The sequence below is a fragment of the Mastigoproctus giganteus genome, chromosome 8 (genome assembly GCF_048544385.1).
Source record: "Mastigoproctus giganteus isolate SK-2022 chromosome 8, ASM4854438v1, whole genome shotgun sequence".
NCBI lineage: Eukaryota > Metazoa > Arthropoda > Arachnida > Uropygi > Thelyphonidae > Mastigoproctus > Mastigoproctus giganteus.
In genome coordinates, this window is record NC_143582.1 from 216032238 (window position 1) to 216049763 (window position 17526).

Genomic DNA, 17526 nt, shown 5'->3' on the forward strand with positions numbered 1-17526 from the left:
GATTCCCATGTGTATCCAGGAGCATCACAGGAACTTAGTCTTCTTAAATACACGCGTTCACTCTCATTCTACCATTGCCAACTGAAGACATGTAAAACGAAAGCCACTTGTTATGGCTATTGGCCTTCTGTTTTCAACCATATAACTTCAACTGTTCCAATTTCAACATTGACAACCAAGGACGAAGACATGCACTTCTACTTCCATGCGCATATTTTAATTCTGTTTTTAAATCCTAACTTATTCACGCTAACTTAAATTTAAAATTATCATCCATTTTATTCTAACATCAATGCAGATTATAAAAAGGTGAGTACCATAATAAATTAAATTAAGCTACGCTATTATATTGTGCCAGTTATAAATGGTACTTTAAGAGATCTATAATTTTCGAATTGTTTCAGTATACATACTATATATATTTTGGGTGTTATAGCTCTTTGAACAAATCTTCAAATAATATCTTTTCTTTTTTAAAATGAATTTTTAAAAGTTGTTGAAAGGAAATTAAATGCATATATTATTATATTTATTTTAAGCTTCTGTGAAGGATTTTTTCCTTGTTTTTGTATAAAAATAAATAAAATTTGGCATTTTTCAGAAAATATGAATTTTTCTGACTCACTGTCAAACAGCAACTGGCTGTTAAATCACAGTCAGATTTGCTTGGTGTATTGTTTACATGATGTAATAAAATGGAAAAGGAGTGCAGAAGCAAATGGACATAGTAGTAATGAAAGCATATGATGCAAGAAAGCAAGTGTATGGGCTTAAGTAGCATCAGACAAAAAAAAAAAAAAAAATTCACTCGTCCAATCCCTCTAAAAGTATGTCCAGTTCCTCTTTGAATTTATTTAAGCTATCACCTTCCACAACAACAGATGGAAGTTTGTTCCACCAATTAATCACTGTTGCCTAAAGGCAAATTTCTGCACGTCTATCCTACAACTGTCTTTGTTCAATTTGAATTTATGCCCCTAAGGCTCATAATCTGAGTAAGCGAGAATCCCATCAGAATTCAGTGTACTAACCCATTCAAGGCCTTATACACCACAATCACACCACCTCGCAGGTGCCTAGTCTCAAGCTGCTGTAATTTGCAGAATACCTTTCTTGGTAAGAGGACCCCTTCGTTCCCCTCACCAACCTTGTTGCCCTTCTCTGTACATGCTCAAGTAACTCTACTTCCTTCCTAAAATGAGGCCTCCAGACCTGTACACAGTACTCAAGGCATGGCCTGACCATTGCCTTATACAAAAGGATAATCACCTCCTTTTCCCTACTAGCAAAATTCATGTATATCATTGACAATACCCCATTACCTGCTCTGGCAGCCTGTCTGCATTGCTCAGAAAACTTCATATCAGACTGCACAATTACTCCTAGATCTTGTATATTTCATGTATATTACCATAAATAAATATCGATGAATATTTTTCATAATGGTTAAATATTAATAATTTAATTTTGTCCACAGTATCTCCCAGTTCGAGTTTAACTAATAATTTTGCATTTTAATTATAGTTCCTTATGTTAATGTAATATGCATATACATACATGAATTCTTTATTACAACATTTCTTTTTGTATAAAAAAATGATTTTTGTTTTTTTCCTTGCAGAAATGGAAGCAGCTTTTTGATAAAGTAAGTTGCATTCGTTTTTGTGTTTGTGCATTTTTATACAGTCTGTTTCTATTAGTCTTTCTTTGCTAACTTTAAAAAAAAAAAGTTTATTTACTACTTTTAGTGCAAAAGTAATCACTTCACATACTTTTTTATAGTTTTTAGAGGTTTCCAGCTAAACATTGGATATATCAATATTGAAATCTAAGAGGTATTCAAAAATTTCATGTATGATAGCACCAGTTTGCTATGGTCATGGGCAAACGAATTCCTGTTAGTTGTAGCACTACTAGAGTATTATTCCATTGGACAGGGCATTTTTGCATGGGAGGAATTTAGACATATGGTCTACAGCTACAAATAAAAACATATAATAAAAATATAATATTGAAAGTCTTTATTTCTGAGATATTAATCATAAATTACAAAACATAAAAATAAACTGAAATAAACCTCTAAAAGGAAAACATATAATGCAGCTGTCCAAACTACTTCCATTTTGTTTGATATATCATTCAACATGAGGGATCCATGATTTCCTGGGATGTCTTATTGTCTTGGGACTATTCTTAAGGATTTTAGCAACTTCCAAAATATGATTTTCCTCTCATGTCAATATGCATAGAATAAACTATGGATTTCATGTGACCCCACAAAAAGTGAGCTAATAATGTGAAGTTGGGTGATCATAGTGGCCATTGTACAGGACTGTTCTAGCCCATCTGTCAATTATTGTCCTCTGTATTTAAAAATTCAAGCATCATGAGGAAAGTGAGCTGGTGCACCACCATGTATAATCACATCCTCTGCCGATTTTCAAGGGATATGTCTATCCTCCAATAGTTCCTACAAATTGTTCTACAGAATTTAGGTATGTCATTCCTGAAAGCCTTGCAGGTAAAAAAAAAAAAAAAAAAAAAGAAAATAAGGAGCAATTAGATTTCTTCCAAGAATGCCACACTAAACATCAAAGGAAAAGAGATGTATTGATAGTTAGTACTGGCAATCATATGCTGGTTTTCTTCGGTCCAGGTATGAGTGTTTTGAGAGTTGAGAATCATATGTACATTGCAGATGAGCCACTGACAAAAGTTTCTTTGTTTATTCATATCTTGTGGCAACAATTCTTTTACAAGCACGCTGCTGACCGGACTGGCCGGGTGGGTAAAGTGCCTGCCTGGCAACCCAAAGGTCGCGGGTTCGAATCCCGCTTCGGGCTTGGATCAAAGTACTGCAAAAACCTTGGGAGGTGCATTATGGCCACAGAAGCCGATGCGCCAACAACTACAAAAAAAAACAAAAAAAAAACAAGCACGCTATGAAATGGATAAATTGCTGTTCGTGTAATGTCCTCCATATGCTTGCAGATGAAACATTTACATAATCTGACAACCTTCTGGTACTAGTGGTAAGAAATATTTATGCATCATAAGTATTTGTAGTTCATCGAAATCTTCCTTTACCCGCGTTTATTCATAACTGTTTCATCATTCCTGCTTCTCTAAGTCATCTCTCCAGTGCAGTAAACTCTACAATTTGGTAATCGAAAAGTTGAAAATTTTTCAGTGTATCTGTGAAGCAACGTTAAAATCATGTCAATTAACTTACCAGAAGTAAACAGATTTATAGTGTCTCCCATAATATCAGTTTAACAAATGCTAAAGATATCGTCATCTTGACTGTCCTCCATACACTTTAGTTCCCATTCCAAATCATCCCACAGGTGTCCAAATTGATCGAGATCAGGTGAGTTTGGAGACCAATCAAGGTGGCAATATCTTTACTGTGTTTCCTGAGCCACTTTTGCACAGTTCTGGCCCAATGAAATGGTTTATTATTGCCTTGGAAGATCCCATTTCAGTCTGGGAAAAAATGCAACTTGGCAGAGTGCACATGGCCTCCTACCAGCTGCCGGCAGACCTCCCTGATGAAACATTTGTCCATACACACCAGGGAACCTAGTTGTTGCCAGAAAAACACCCCATATTAAGCAACCACTGACACCTGCCTGGGTAGTGGACACCATACATGATGACTCCATGTACTATTGTTACTTGCACCACATACAAAGACTTCATTGGTGTGTTGCACCAGGTATTTTGACTAATCCAACCAAGCACACTTGTTTCCAGTCCTCCGGTGTGCAACCAGTATGTTGTTGACACCACAGTATTCTCCATCAAAGATGATCAGTGCTGAAGAGGGAATGTCTCTAGGGTCATCTACTGTGGAATCCCATACATCAGAGTGTCTGCTGCATCATTTGGGATATTGTTCTTGCATTTCCCATATTGCATTGCGATGTCAACTGTCATGAAATGACCTGCCATTGATCCTGTACAATGCACCACACCTTTTGTTCGCCATGGACATTGACCTTATGTAACCCTTTACAGTTCTATCAGTAGGAGGTGGTTTGATCTATTCAGTACCATTTTTTGTACATCTTAACCACAGTGGGCCATGAGCAACCAATGAGATGTGCCATTTCCAATACGGAAGCACCCATTGCCCGAGTTCCCACAAGTGTGCCCTTTTGCAATTCTATGATATCTTTACTATGTCCCATAACTGCTACTTTATCACTTTGACTTGCATGACCAGATACAAATTACCACTGGGCGCCTCCGTAGCCAGGTGGGCAGGAGCAGCAGTGAGTAGCACACGCTTCTTGATTAGACCGGGGTTCGAGCCCATGACCACCAAATACGGAGGATGCGGAAAGGTCAGGGAATGACCACCGGATATCCCCGGAGCAATATGGCCTTAGTTTTAGTTGCTAATGCTCCTAAAAACCAAATAACAAACAACAACAAACAACACAAATTACCACTGCTCTAGCATATGAAGCTATTCAGCTTTTTATACTGCGAGCTATGCAGCATACTCAAATTATAGATGGGCCCATAATTCAGTGGTCACTGAGTGTGTTTTGTGCAGTGTAAAGCTCATTTCACACAGTCATATTTTTATGATGTTAATTTGAACATAACAATGTTTTGCCACTTTACATGATTTTGTGTAATCTATGATTAATATTTAATATCTCAGAAATAAAGACTCCAAAGCCCTATGTTTATAGGAGCTTTTTTATTATTTTTAGCTATAGAATATGCTCCTATATTTGTTTTATGCAATTTTGAAACACTTTATATATAAATGGGAAAATGAGTTTCATGCATCTGGATGTTTGGACAGTGATTGTTTCTTTGTTATTAGGAAAACCTTATACTCTTATTGGTAGTGGGCAATGCCATTAACTTTGGATTAGAAAGCGCAGCAGCTGATCTGTGCAGTAACCCCAAAACTACTAATTTGTAGTAGTAGAGGCAAGTAATGCAAGAAAGCAAGCTTATGTAGCATCAGCAAAAAAAAAAAAAAAAAAATTTCACACATCCATTCCCTTTAAAAGTTTGTCCAGTTCTTCCTTGAATTTATTTAAGCTATCAACTTCCACAACGACAGATTGAAGATTGTTCCAGCAATCAACTACCCGCTGGCTAAAGGCAAATTTCTGCACATCTATTCTATAACTGTCTTTCCTCAATTTGAATTTATGCCCCTCAGGTTTATAAGATGAACAAGAGAAAGAATCCCATCAGAATTGAGCCTGCTCAGCCCATTCAAAGCCTTATACACCTCAATCAATCACCTCACAGGTGCCTAGTCTCCAGATGCTGCAATTTGCAGAACTTAAGCCTTTATTGGTAAGACTACCCCTTCATGTCTGTGGGGTATGTGTGTGAAGTAATGGAGTGCTCATGGTGAATATTTTGCACAGAAGTAGGAATATTTCCACAAACTTTGGAAATAGAAGATCAGTTCAAATTTAATTTCATGTGTGTATTGAATGACGATTAACATACCATTCTTGTATTGCTGTACAGCACCCATTTCCAACGTTGATAATAGGCAGCCACAGAATTCCTTCATTGCATTTTAATGATGGGCAGGTTTTGAATGTACTCATTTGATCCAAACTTGAAATATAAAAGTACTAAATTGTAGTCTCAGCATTTAAGGAGTTCTGAAAGTTATATATGTTCTACACATCAGAAGCTTGCGTTGACCATTTCATGCTATTTGAGTCAACTGTTAATGGCCTGTATTATGTTGGGTTTGTTTTATTTGATAAGCTGTGACCTCATTTACCTTCAGGACAATGTAACACCCATTGTTATTAGGGTGTTTAAGAGTATTTGCAGACGTGAAGCTGGGAGATGTTGGTACACCCTCTTTATTCCTGTTGTCCTCACTTGATTACATATTTTTTCACTCAGGTGAAGAAACCACTTCAGGAATATCAGTTTTAATTTTGTAAACATCATCAACACAGCTGTCAGAGGATTATTATGGTGCATGAGCATGGAAGATTATGCTGCTGCAATTGAGCATCACATATACATGCTACTGTATATGTGATGCATTTTTATATATATATATATATATATATATAAAAAAACGCATCTAGTTACACAAAATGTGTAATTGAGACTGCTTAACTTTTTTCCAACAACATCGTTAAAACTGGATGATATAAGTGTATATGGAGATAAGCAGGAGGTAGAGAAATCTAACAGAGTTTATTTACATACTTGGCACACACTGGCAACTGCAAGTCAACTCTTGTTGCGGCTGACATAATTCCATGCTGTCAGTGCAACTAATATAACATTATTTTATATTTTTGCATTTTACTGTGCACAAAAGCACATTAAATTAGCAAAACATGTGCATTAACTTAACATTTATATTTACAATTAGCCTAGCAGCTGCACTAGAAACTCATAATTACGATACTGGCTATTTTGACAGCGATAATCACACCTTCTTTATAAGAAAAATTATCCTTAGGTAACTAAGCATAACTTGTATCAGTTAGGTCAAGTTTTGATGCTAAGAAATTGATTTCTCATGGTTAAAATGTAATCTAACCAGACCTGACTTGACCTGTATGTTACATTACATATAGTTACTTTTCTAATATGAAAACCTTAGTTTTATACTTTGATTACACTTATTAGAAAGGTGTAATCTCCCATATTTGGCAGTAGATAATTAATTTTCATTCATAGAATATCCACTGTAGTATAGTTACTAACCGCTTCTATATGGAGCACACTCCATGCAAATCTAGTTTATCCCTATGATGTACATAGGTGGTGGTAGACTTTGCAAGAAGACAACCTATTACAATGGCAGCAATTCTGTCAGTGGCTTTTTTGCCATCTGTAAGGGTTATCCTCCTCGCACATTGGCTGTTAAGTGCTTGAAGATTTATTCATGAGAAGTGGAAGTCTGAATATCTATAACATATGCACATGGGTAAAGAAGAATCCACATTCTGTATGAGTTATTGAAATAATGGTGTGCAATAATGAGCAATTCTCATTGGTACATATCTACTTCCTATACTAGTTACAGGGAATGTCATATAGGGAGTATATATGGACCAATAGAGAAAAATAGATATGGAACTAGTTTCTGAATACATTATTGAAGGAATGAGACAGTGTGTTAATTCATTCATTATAGATTATCACCACCTTAATCTAGTGATTGGCATACTTGAGAGGTCATAATCAATTATTTTGATTATAGCATTCATTTGATTAGTTTGATTATACCAAATCATTTGATTATTTAAATTATACTCGTATCATTGGACTATGGAAATCGTTTGATTATGCCCATCACTACTTCAATCTCATCTGCTTTTATCTCTCATAGAACAATTTATCACAGGTTTAAAATAGACATGCAAATATGATGTAGGAAAAAAAATTATAAATCATTGATTGCCAACATGAAACTAACTCAAATGCTTGCTGGGATTTTCTCTCTCTCTCTCTCTCTCTCTCACACACACACATCAACTCAGAGTTCATCAAGCACAACTGTGAAATTTTGAAGAGGTAAGGATAAAATAGTCTGCCATGGAATACTGTAATATAGAAATCCAATAAACATTGGCTGGAAAAGATTTCATGTGTGTAGAAATCCCAGAAATGTTTTCTGGCATTTTCTGTCTCCTTTGTTGACTTCCTTTATCTACAAATTCTTAATGTGTGAAGTGAATAATCACTGCTGATAATCAGATCAAGAATATTACTCCCTCTGGTTGGCCATTGAACATATTGTAGAAAACAATCCTCCAATAAATCCACAAAAGTCTTGCTAGCGTATGAGTGACCAGCCCACAAGTCAATATCTGGAAAGTTAAAATCTCCCATTACAAGACATTTTTGATTTACTAGCCCACTCTATTTCTCTGCACAACTGTTCGTTGTACTCGTCAGAGTCATTAGGCCTATAACACACTCCTATTCTAATTTTCCCCTTCCCGGTGTTTATGTCACACCAAACTTACTCAACATTGCACTGTCTACCAATGTCAACTGGATTCACTTTCTTAGATTTTATGTGTTTCTTAACTAACAGCTTAACCCCCTCCTTCCTTCCTACCCACATTGTACTCCCCAAATTCCAATTCTGCACTGCTTATATCTGTGTGACACCATGTCTCTGATATCCCAACAATATCTGCCTCTGATGCCTTGATCGGCACTTCAAATTCATCAAGTGTTTGGTGCCAACAGATTCCTTTCACTAAACATGGAACCTAAGAGCTCTGCTAAATTCTTCAGTGAATCCAAGTCCCATATCATATTCTTAAATCTTTTATGTGGGGGAGATAGAAAAAATAGAAAGTACAGCAGGCCCCCGTTATAGCGCGGTTCGCTTTACGCGGATTCGCTATAACGCTGTTCTTATATTATAACCCATATCTGACTATAACGCTGTCACAGATCACTATAACGCTCTTTTACAGATTGCATTTTTGGCATATTTAACAAAATCGTTTCATTTGATGGAGTCGATAGCTTGAAAATGAATATAAAAATACGGTTAAAACATTTCCCACGCCGACTTGAGAAGTTTTTCCACACTCAGTGAAATTTTCTTGCGCGCTAATTTAATTGCAGTACAGTGACTTGTTACGTAGTTCCGAGATCAACATTTTAAAACACGATCAAGTATATTGCTTGTAATATTTGTATAAACTGGAGCAATGTGGCATTAAGGGCAAGTTACTGCTATGGTTAAATGGAAGAAAGTAGAGTGATCAAGTCTGTTGGGGGTGAGACTATGCATATGAGGGGGCATAAATTTAAGTTGCAGAAGGATGGTTGCAGAATAAATGTGCACAAGTTTGCATTCAGTGGGCACTGCTCTTCATGAAGTGCCCCAGGGTTCAGTGCTGGGACCATTGTTGTTTTTAGTATTTATTAATGATATTGTTGAAGGTATATCAGGCTTAATGTCAAAGTTTACAGATGATACATAGGTTGGCAGGGTGGTTAATGATAGTAATCAGGGTGAGCTGTTGCAACAAGGTCCAGGAAAATTGGGCCCTTGGGCTGAGAAATGCCAGTTGAAGATTAACATTGACAAATGCAAGGTACTGTGTTTGGGTAGCAGTATTTCCAGATTAACTTATCAGCTGTGTGGTACTATACTCAGGATAGTGGAAAATGAAATTTCAGATATTAAATTCACTGAGCAGTGCAGACATGCTGCCAGAACAGCTCGTGCAGCTTTGTCAGTGATATACAGAAACTTTGCTAGCAGGGATAAGGAGATGATTATCCCTCTGTACAAGTCTATGGTTAGGCCACATATTGAGTATTATATACAGGTCTAGAGGTCTAACTTTAGAAAGCATGTAGATGTGCTGTAATGAGTGCAGAGAAGGGCAGCCAGATTGGTGTAGGGAACAAAAGTGTGCTCTTACCTAGAAAGGCTTCAGTTCTTCAAATTGCAGCTTCTAGAGACTAGGCACCTGTGGGGTAATATGATTGAGGTGTTTAAGGCCTTGAATGGATTGAGTAAGCTGAATGTGAATGGCCTTCTCTTGCTGAGACTACGCACATGAGGGTACATAAATTTAAGTTGAGGAAGGATGGTTGCAGAATAGATGTGTGGAAATTTACCTTCAGCCAGTGGGTGGTTGATTGTTGGAACAAGCTTCCATCTGTTGTCGTGGAAGTGGATGGTTTGAATAAATTCAAGGAAGAATTAGACAAATTCTTGTAGGGAATGTATGGGAGAAGTGTATAGTGTTTTTTTTTTTTTTTTTCGCTGATGCTAAATAAGCTTGTTTTCTTGCATCATTTGCATTTGCCACTACTACTATTACCAGATTTGGATATCGTATCCCAGCTTTGTTCTTGGTGCTGCATCCTATAGTATTGCATATGCAAAAATAGCAGTCTGATATGTGATCTGATACAAGGGATTTTTGTCTTTTGTTAACCCATTTAACAGTTTCAACACACAGATAGTAGATGTAATGTTGGGACCCATGATTTGCATTGCTCACCAATTCTAATACCAAAATAAGCATTATTACAGTTCTTGTAAATGTCTGTGATTCTTCCTCCCATTTCATTGTGTAAAATTTTCATGGAATATAGCAGAAGGCATCAGGATTGTTGATGCACTAATGACACAACATTATCTAAAAATGTTACATTAATTATAACAAAAATAATTCACAATATCATTATTGTAATAATGTGCATAATTTAATTGTAAATATCATAAATATTATTAATGATATTTACAATTAAACACCAACAACAACACCTCTTTCCCTACTAGTTTGATTTATTCTTTATTAATTGTACTTCATTGGTGGGAGTATTATTCTATACAATTTGTGACATATTCTATATATATATATCAGTTGGGTACTATCAAACAATGATATTTTTTAAAACTCTGTGAATAAATAAAATGTAATCCATCAGGCAGAGCATAAAATTGTGCTCATAGTTTTCCAGTCAGCATAAATCATGTATTTTTCAGTTTTGGTTCATAAAACCAAGCAAATTACTGTATGTTGGATTGTGAATAATTAATTATTCAAAATACGTCAGAATATACTCAGAAACATATGATGTTATAAGGGTTTCTCCAATCCAAAATAAATTGGATTGTGATGATAACTTGTGAACTTAATTCCACATAAAATATAATTGAAAAAACTTTGTTGCATTAATTTTATAAAGCAGTATAGTTTAAAATCTTTGTTTCCTCTGAGTACACATAAATTAGTTTTCTCTTAGGCCTAACAGCAGTTTCTAATCTCAGAAACATAGATAGGATGCATAATTGATGTCACCACACAAGTGACTAAAAAGTTTATTTACTGAACACTGTATTAATCATGATGGGGATGGGTATATACATCCCTCATTAAATATGCCATTTTGCATTAGTACCAGTGCTGGTATAGATTAGTGTGGCATTCTTTAGAGCGGTAATCCTATCATTATATATATGAGATCTTGAATTCAAATTTTTTGTCAAAATATTTCTTCTTTATAATTAATATGTTACTAGGTTTCCTCACTTCCTGATTAAAATTTCTTTAAAATTGGTTTCTGTCTTTAGAATGTTTGATAAGTTTTATGATAGTAATATATGTATATATATTCAGTTTGATCCAGAAGGATTTGGAGAGATTCCTTGGGATGATTTCTTAATTGCTTTGGAAAGTCCAGACTTTCAAGAAGCAGTAGACCCTATGAAAAGAGAAATCTTAGCATCAAAAGCCAGGGAACACAAGACATCAGCTATTACTTTTGATGATTTTGTCAGTGTGGTAAGTAATATTCCCATTCATTTTTTATTATTATTAATTATCAGTTAAGAAACCCTGTGCTTATCATAATTTTAAAAATGAAAATCATGGAAGATGCAATTGGAAGATTTTGCAGCATTAAAAGAACAGATTTTATGCAGAATTGGAAGTTTCTCAATAACAAACTCTGATCATCACCAAGTTTCAGTATATCATAAACTAGTTGGTGGCCAGTATTGACAAAGTAAATGATACAATTCTGATTGCATTAGTTTCTTTTTAACTTAAGATCACTGGTTATTTTGCTTGCACATTTGCTGATTTAAATAAATATGAAAAATTGCAATGTAAAGATTTCCATCCATTTTTATTGTTTTATTTCATATCAGAATTCGACCTTCACCAGTTTCTAAAAACTATTATTTCAATACATCACTAATTATGTGACATTTTTATTAGTAATAATTTAGTTTCCTTAGTATTACAGTAAGTACTATAAAGGAAATGCTTGTGTGACTGAACCCATGCACTGCGAAATCAGTGAAATATGAATTACAGAAGATCATTTACTATAAAAACCTTTCAACCTGGAGTCAAGTGCCTAAAGGTAGAATTAGTATGAGGGGAAGTGGTAAGGGAGTGCATGAAACCATTAAGGTTAACCATGGGGGTTTCATTAGACTCCAGTCAAATCCCCTCGATTAGAGAAGTTTCAGTTCATCGCCATTTCATAAAGATTATTTTAACAATGGTGTGGGTAACTAAAGATCAGTCAATCATATGGTAAATCATGGAAGTTATGATAGAAATATTTTGTAAACAGAAAATCTTGTTTAAATAACCTGATAAACTGTTAACAGTTTGTGTTAACCAGTGTCATTCATGAGTTGATGCAGAAAATAGAATGCATTTGGAGTTGAGGGTGTGGTGAGAGTGTAAAGAAGTTCCACTCTTTTACCCCTTTGTTTTGATACTGTGCAATGCAGCAAATCTTTTTAGTCAAGCTGTATATACTGAATTACTTACCAGTTAATAGTTGATTAGGTGATTTGTGGTTTATTCTTCAAGTTTACCCAAGTAAAAAAAATGGTTAGTCATTGTTAATAAAATACACTTTGATCCTGAGGCTGTGAATGCAGTTTCATTATAAAATTTCACCAGACTAGTTAATGATGATATATCTTTTAAAGAAAGACTGACCCTGCTGACACAACATCCAAAGCCCACAGCTGCTTATGCACCTGGAGGAGTTGAATTGAAAACAGTAGTAGAGAAAAGGGATTTGGGAGTTATGATTCATGCAGTGGAGACAAATATCAAGGTGAATTGTTGATGATTTATTGAACAATTGCTTGTAGAAATAGAGGTTATACAATAAATATTCTTGTCTACACTGACCAGACAGGAAATGTAGCTGAAAAATTTTTAAAATAGTAAAATAAATTCCACCCATATAGAAAAAGAATAACAGGAAAAGAAGGGAAATGCCAAAAACTAGTGAAACAGTATGATTCTTTATCTATGATTTTCAGAAATAAAAAACTAGAATGAATGGAAGAAAATTTTTCAGAAGTGAAAACTCTGGAATGCTATCATATGATATGTTTCCTTGACTGGAAGAAGCTGTCACAAACAAATAAAATTCTCTGAGAGAGTAAATTGAGTAAAATAAAAGTCACCTAATAAAGAATAAACTAAAGTATCTGAAAAACAATAGAAGAGGAATTTGGCCACTGAAGCCACAAGTGGCCAAATTTGAAGAGGAAGCTACAAGACATTCCAGAAGGTGAAGGATGAACATTGTGTTTTGATCACCTCTCATCCCAGGAGCGTGTGAGTTGAGAGGTTACCTTAACATTGTGTTTGTTCTTTACCCACTGGAGTGCATTATAGCTTCCCCTTGAAAAGAGGGGCATTGGTGGCCGAATTCCTGTTCTATTCTTTTTCTGGTATTTTCATTTGTTCTTCTTCAGGAAGCTTTCATTTTATTCAGTTTACTCTCTCAAAATTTTATTTCAGTTTGTGACAACTTTGCCATTTTAGGACACATATTGTCTTGCTGGCATTCTGGAGTTTTCACTTCTGAAAAATTTTCTTCCATTCATTCCAGCTTTACATTTCTGGAAACCCTAAACCTGCAAAGAAATTATTTCACTGTTTTTTGGAATTTTCCTTCTTTTCTTGTTATTCATTTTCTACAGTATATGGGTGGACTTCATTTTACTATTTTAAAATTTTTTCAGCTACATTTCCTGTCGGTATCAACAAGAAGATTTATTGTGTTTTACTCCAAACATCTAAAAAAAAGCCATTATAGATAAGGAGGTTATAATTCCAATGTACAAAGCAATTGTGAAACCAAACTTTTAGTACTATGTCCAGATATGGAAGTCATGTGAAAAACTGCAGAGCTTGTAACTGAGTATCTTTTGATATTGAAGTTTATCAGGGTCTGAAAGGTGATAGTAAATTAATGAAGGTGAAATTTTCATGTTTTTAACATGTTTGGTGACATTTATACTGGTCAAAGTGATGTACTGTGATGCAAATGTGCAATCATTTCCTAAGTGGTCAATAAATGGGTCCTGTAAAAATAAAGGCATATGAAATTAACAACTTAATACTGGCATACTGAATTCTTCACTATTTGTAGGAATGTTTCTCTCTCTCTCTCTCTCTCTCTCTCTCTCTCTCTCTCTCTCTCTCTCTCTCTCTCTCTCTCTCTCTCTCTCTCTCTCTGTCACCCCCCCACCCCAACAAAAGCCTGGTTTACTTGTACTGTATTGTTAATTTCTAAGTCAGTTTTTGGTCTAATTGGTATTTGAGGTTGACTGGATGCTACCAGTCAACCAGTCAACCTCAAATACCAATTAGAGGTTGACTGGATGCTACCATAACCCTGTCTTGAGAATCCTTTGATTTATTGTAGTATTATACACTTATCTTGTTGAAATAACCAGTCCCTATCTAATAATGTGTTAGATAAACTCAGACCTGGAGAATAGCCTTAACTTGAGTGGATTCTCTGTGCAGATAAAACACCACTTGAGATGTAATGTGTTGCTAGAAGATGTCTCATGGTGAGTGGATTCATATTTCAGCATTTCTTTTGTTCCATAAATGTGTAATTAAGTTAAGTCTAGGGAATTGGCTGCCAAAGCAAAAAGGGTGGAAAAATAATGCTGTCTGGAGTATCAAGCAGTGGTCTATAGCTGTTACAGCTGCAACACCAATTTATATAGACAAGTGCTACTGTACCTGATCATCATCATATCACTGGATGTCTCATTGAATGTGCACTTGGGTCTTTCAGTTTTTTACAATAATTTCATCCCATTCCCATTTCAATTCATTATTTATTGACTCAATGAACCAAAAAAAAGGAGCAAGTTATCTTTGAAAATATGTTACTTAACAAGCATGGGGCTTTTTGAAAAATGATTATTGTGCAGTTCAAGTTTGATCCATCCAATAATCCAGACAAATAAAAAATTCACTTTTTAATATTGTCATCACCCATGCTGGATACGACATGGATGATGGCAATGTTGACAAAGTCTATCTGTCAGAAAAAAAAAGTACTGGCTGTAATTTTTTTTTGCTTATTAACAGTTGAATGTATATACAAGATGTCCATTAATCTCCTTTTCAGAACTTAAATGTTATTGTGTGAATAGGGTACATGATATAAACCTGAAACCACATCCAGATGATAGAGGATATTTTCAAGTTTAGTCAAGTTCCTCACTTATTTGCCACAACATGCATATCTCTGTCAGTACAGCCAATTGCTTCACAAATTGTATTGTTTAAGTTCCATAATGACTCCTGGCATAAAGGAACATACACCTCATCTTTCAAGACTACCCCGAGAGTAAAATCTTCAAGAGTCACAAAATCGTGCCTCTTCTTATAGTCTAGTTCCCAGGAAACACTGTATTTGGATATTCACAAACTTCTTTGTGATAATGTGGCAGAGCTCTGTATTGTAGGAAAATAAATTCACCATCATTTGTTATCCAGCCGTTGTGGCATAAGGAAATTCTGTAGCCTGCCCAGATACTTGATACCTGTCGTGGTAGCTTCTCCAAAGAAGAAAGGCCATGCACCTTTTTGGGGTTGGTAGATTATTCGTAATTATGGTTTTTGCAATCATGCCACCATCTAGTGAGCATGCACATTTCCTGGTTAGTAAATAAAAACTTGAAGATATCCTCTGTCACCTGGAAGTGGTTTTAGAAAATCAAAATATGCTACTTAAACATGTAAAAATTGCAGAGACAATGTGTACTGCAAGTATTATCTGCCACAAACATCTGGATAGAATTTTTCTCCAGAACATAATTGCTCTGTAGTTGCATTATTATCAATAAATATTTCTGATCCTAATGTGGTGTATAGTATGCATTTTTCCCCCTCCTCCAGCTTACCTTTCCCACATCATTTCATTCAGCATCTTTATCAAGCAGTGCTGTGAATAAATATGTTATATGCATAAAAAAATTCCTTCTCTGTTTCTTACCAGATTCTTTACATAAAATCAATGTATATATTTTGCATTAACACTATTTACATCTTAAATTTTTCATGGCAATACAATCAAATTAACCACTATGTAAAAGTTTCCTATGAACCATTTAACAAATAAACATGTTTTTTATACACAAAAATTGCACATGTTTTGTGTACATCAGTTGGTATTGTCATCAAACACCTATTAACTTAATTTTTCTTTAAACTCTAAACCCTTGTTATAAAGTAAATAAATAAAATAAATAAATTTTCTGTTTATACTCTGGGACGACCAAATGGGCAGAGGAGTTCACAAGATAGACAGATTACAAGAAACAGCACCGTATTCAGCAGTCACGGGCTTGAACCCCCGGTCACTCAAGGCATGTGTACTTATGCACCCGCAAGCCTGACCACTAGGCTATGGCAGAATCAATAACAGTAGCTTATTTGTGAATTGAGTTAAATCAGATTAAAATAATTGCAAGGCCCCTGGAATAATTATTGTTTAGCTAGAAGGGATGTATAATATAACTTCAGACTTGCCAGCTAGTGTTAGTTTTGACCATATGCAGGTGTTAACAGATTTGTTCAAGATCTGAAAAAAAAAAAAAAAGAGAGAGAGAGAAATATTCTGGAACAGCTATATTCAGTAAACTCGAGTCATGTAATTGAGTTAAATACTGTTATTTAACTCATTCCATTTACATTTGCTTGTTAGCGTTAAATTCATATAATGCCAATACCAACAATCAACATCATTCTGTAATACTGCTGGATGACTCATTTATAATTACTCTATGAAAATAGTTTAATAATAAAAAATTGGTGTTTGAATTATTTAGGTACATAATTTAATCTATATGTTAAATTAATTATAAATGATATATTAACTATTACCAGTATACCAAGGCAACACAAATTAAAAAACACAAAAGATGTTAAATTACTGGTTCATTCCCCAAGTTAAACCCCACTTATAGCAATTGTGCATGCAAACAGAGCGCCATAAGCTAAGTGTATTATTTTTATGAATGAACAGCCTCCAAATATTTTTTTCCCACTGAAAAGTAAAAAAAAAAAGTCTGCTGCATCAGTATTGAATAGGAAACTAATTATTCAGTGCCCTTTGGGTAACTTCATTTTTGTGCTGTTTCAATGAAAATTGGATGTAGTTGACTGAGCTATTATCTTTGATCATATTCCTTCAACCAATAAGATTCATTCCATAAAACACTACCAAAAGTTGATTTCTAGCTGAGGGCATACTTTAGCATCCATACTAAGAGCTCTTCAAACTGTACCTTTATCAAAAGTCGTGCCAACCCTTCAAGATACAGACCACAGTGATTGTGAAACAAAGAGCTGGAAGTTCAATCTAACAACCACATGACTGATCTGTAAAATAATAGTCAAGCCAAATTTCTTAGTCACCATTGTGACTGTGTTTGTTGAGTTGAGCCCTGGCTATTCAAGAAAGCCAGAGACTTTTGCTGTATGAGCCATTTGCTGTATTATATCAATTTGCTGTAATTGATATAATACAGATCAGTATTATACAAACCTTAATGTTTGTATAGGCCTTAACTCTTCAGATTGATGCCTACTAGTTAGTTACCTTAATGTTTACATAGTCCTTAACTCTTTGTATTTATGATGGAGAATCCATCTTTTTGACTTGATTTTACCTCTTTTCTTCTCTGTCTTTTTCTTTTCTCAAAAAATATTAAAACTGAATTTA

The 17526-nt window shown here is 34.9% G+C and overlaps 1 protein-coding gene across 1 annotated transcript in view; it reads left to right on the plus strand.

Annotated features, from left to right (window-relative positions):
• Nucleotides 1-17526, plus strand: part of stet (rhomboid serine protease stem cell tumor) — a 274366-nt gene that overhangs the window by 170622 nt on the left and 86218 nt on the right. The window contains exons 3-4 of the mRNA XM_090380092.1: nt 1622-1645; nt 11130-11294. Of these exons, the coding sequence (XP_090236218.1) occupies nt 1622-1645; nt 11130-11294 (189 nt within the window). The remainder of the gene's footprint in view (nt 1-1621; nt 1646-11129; nt 11295-17526) is intronic.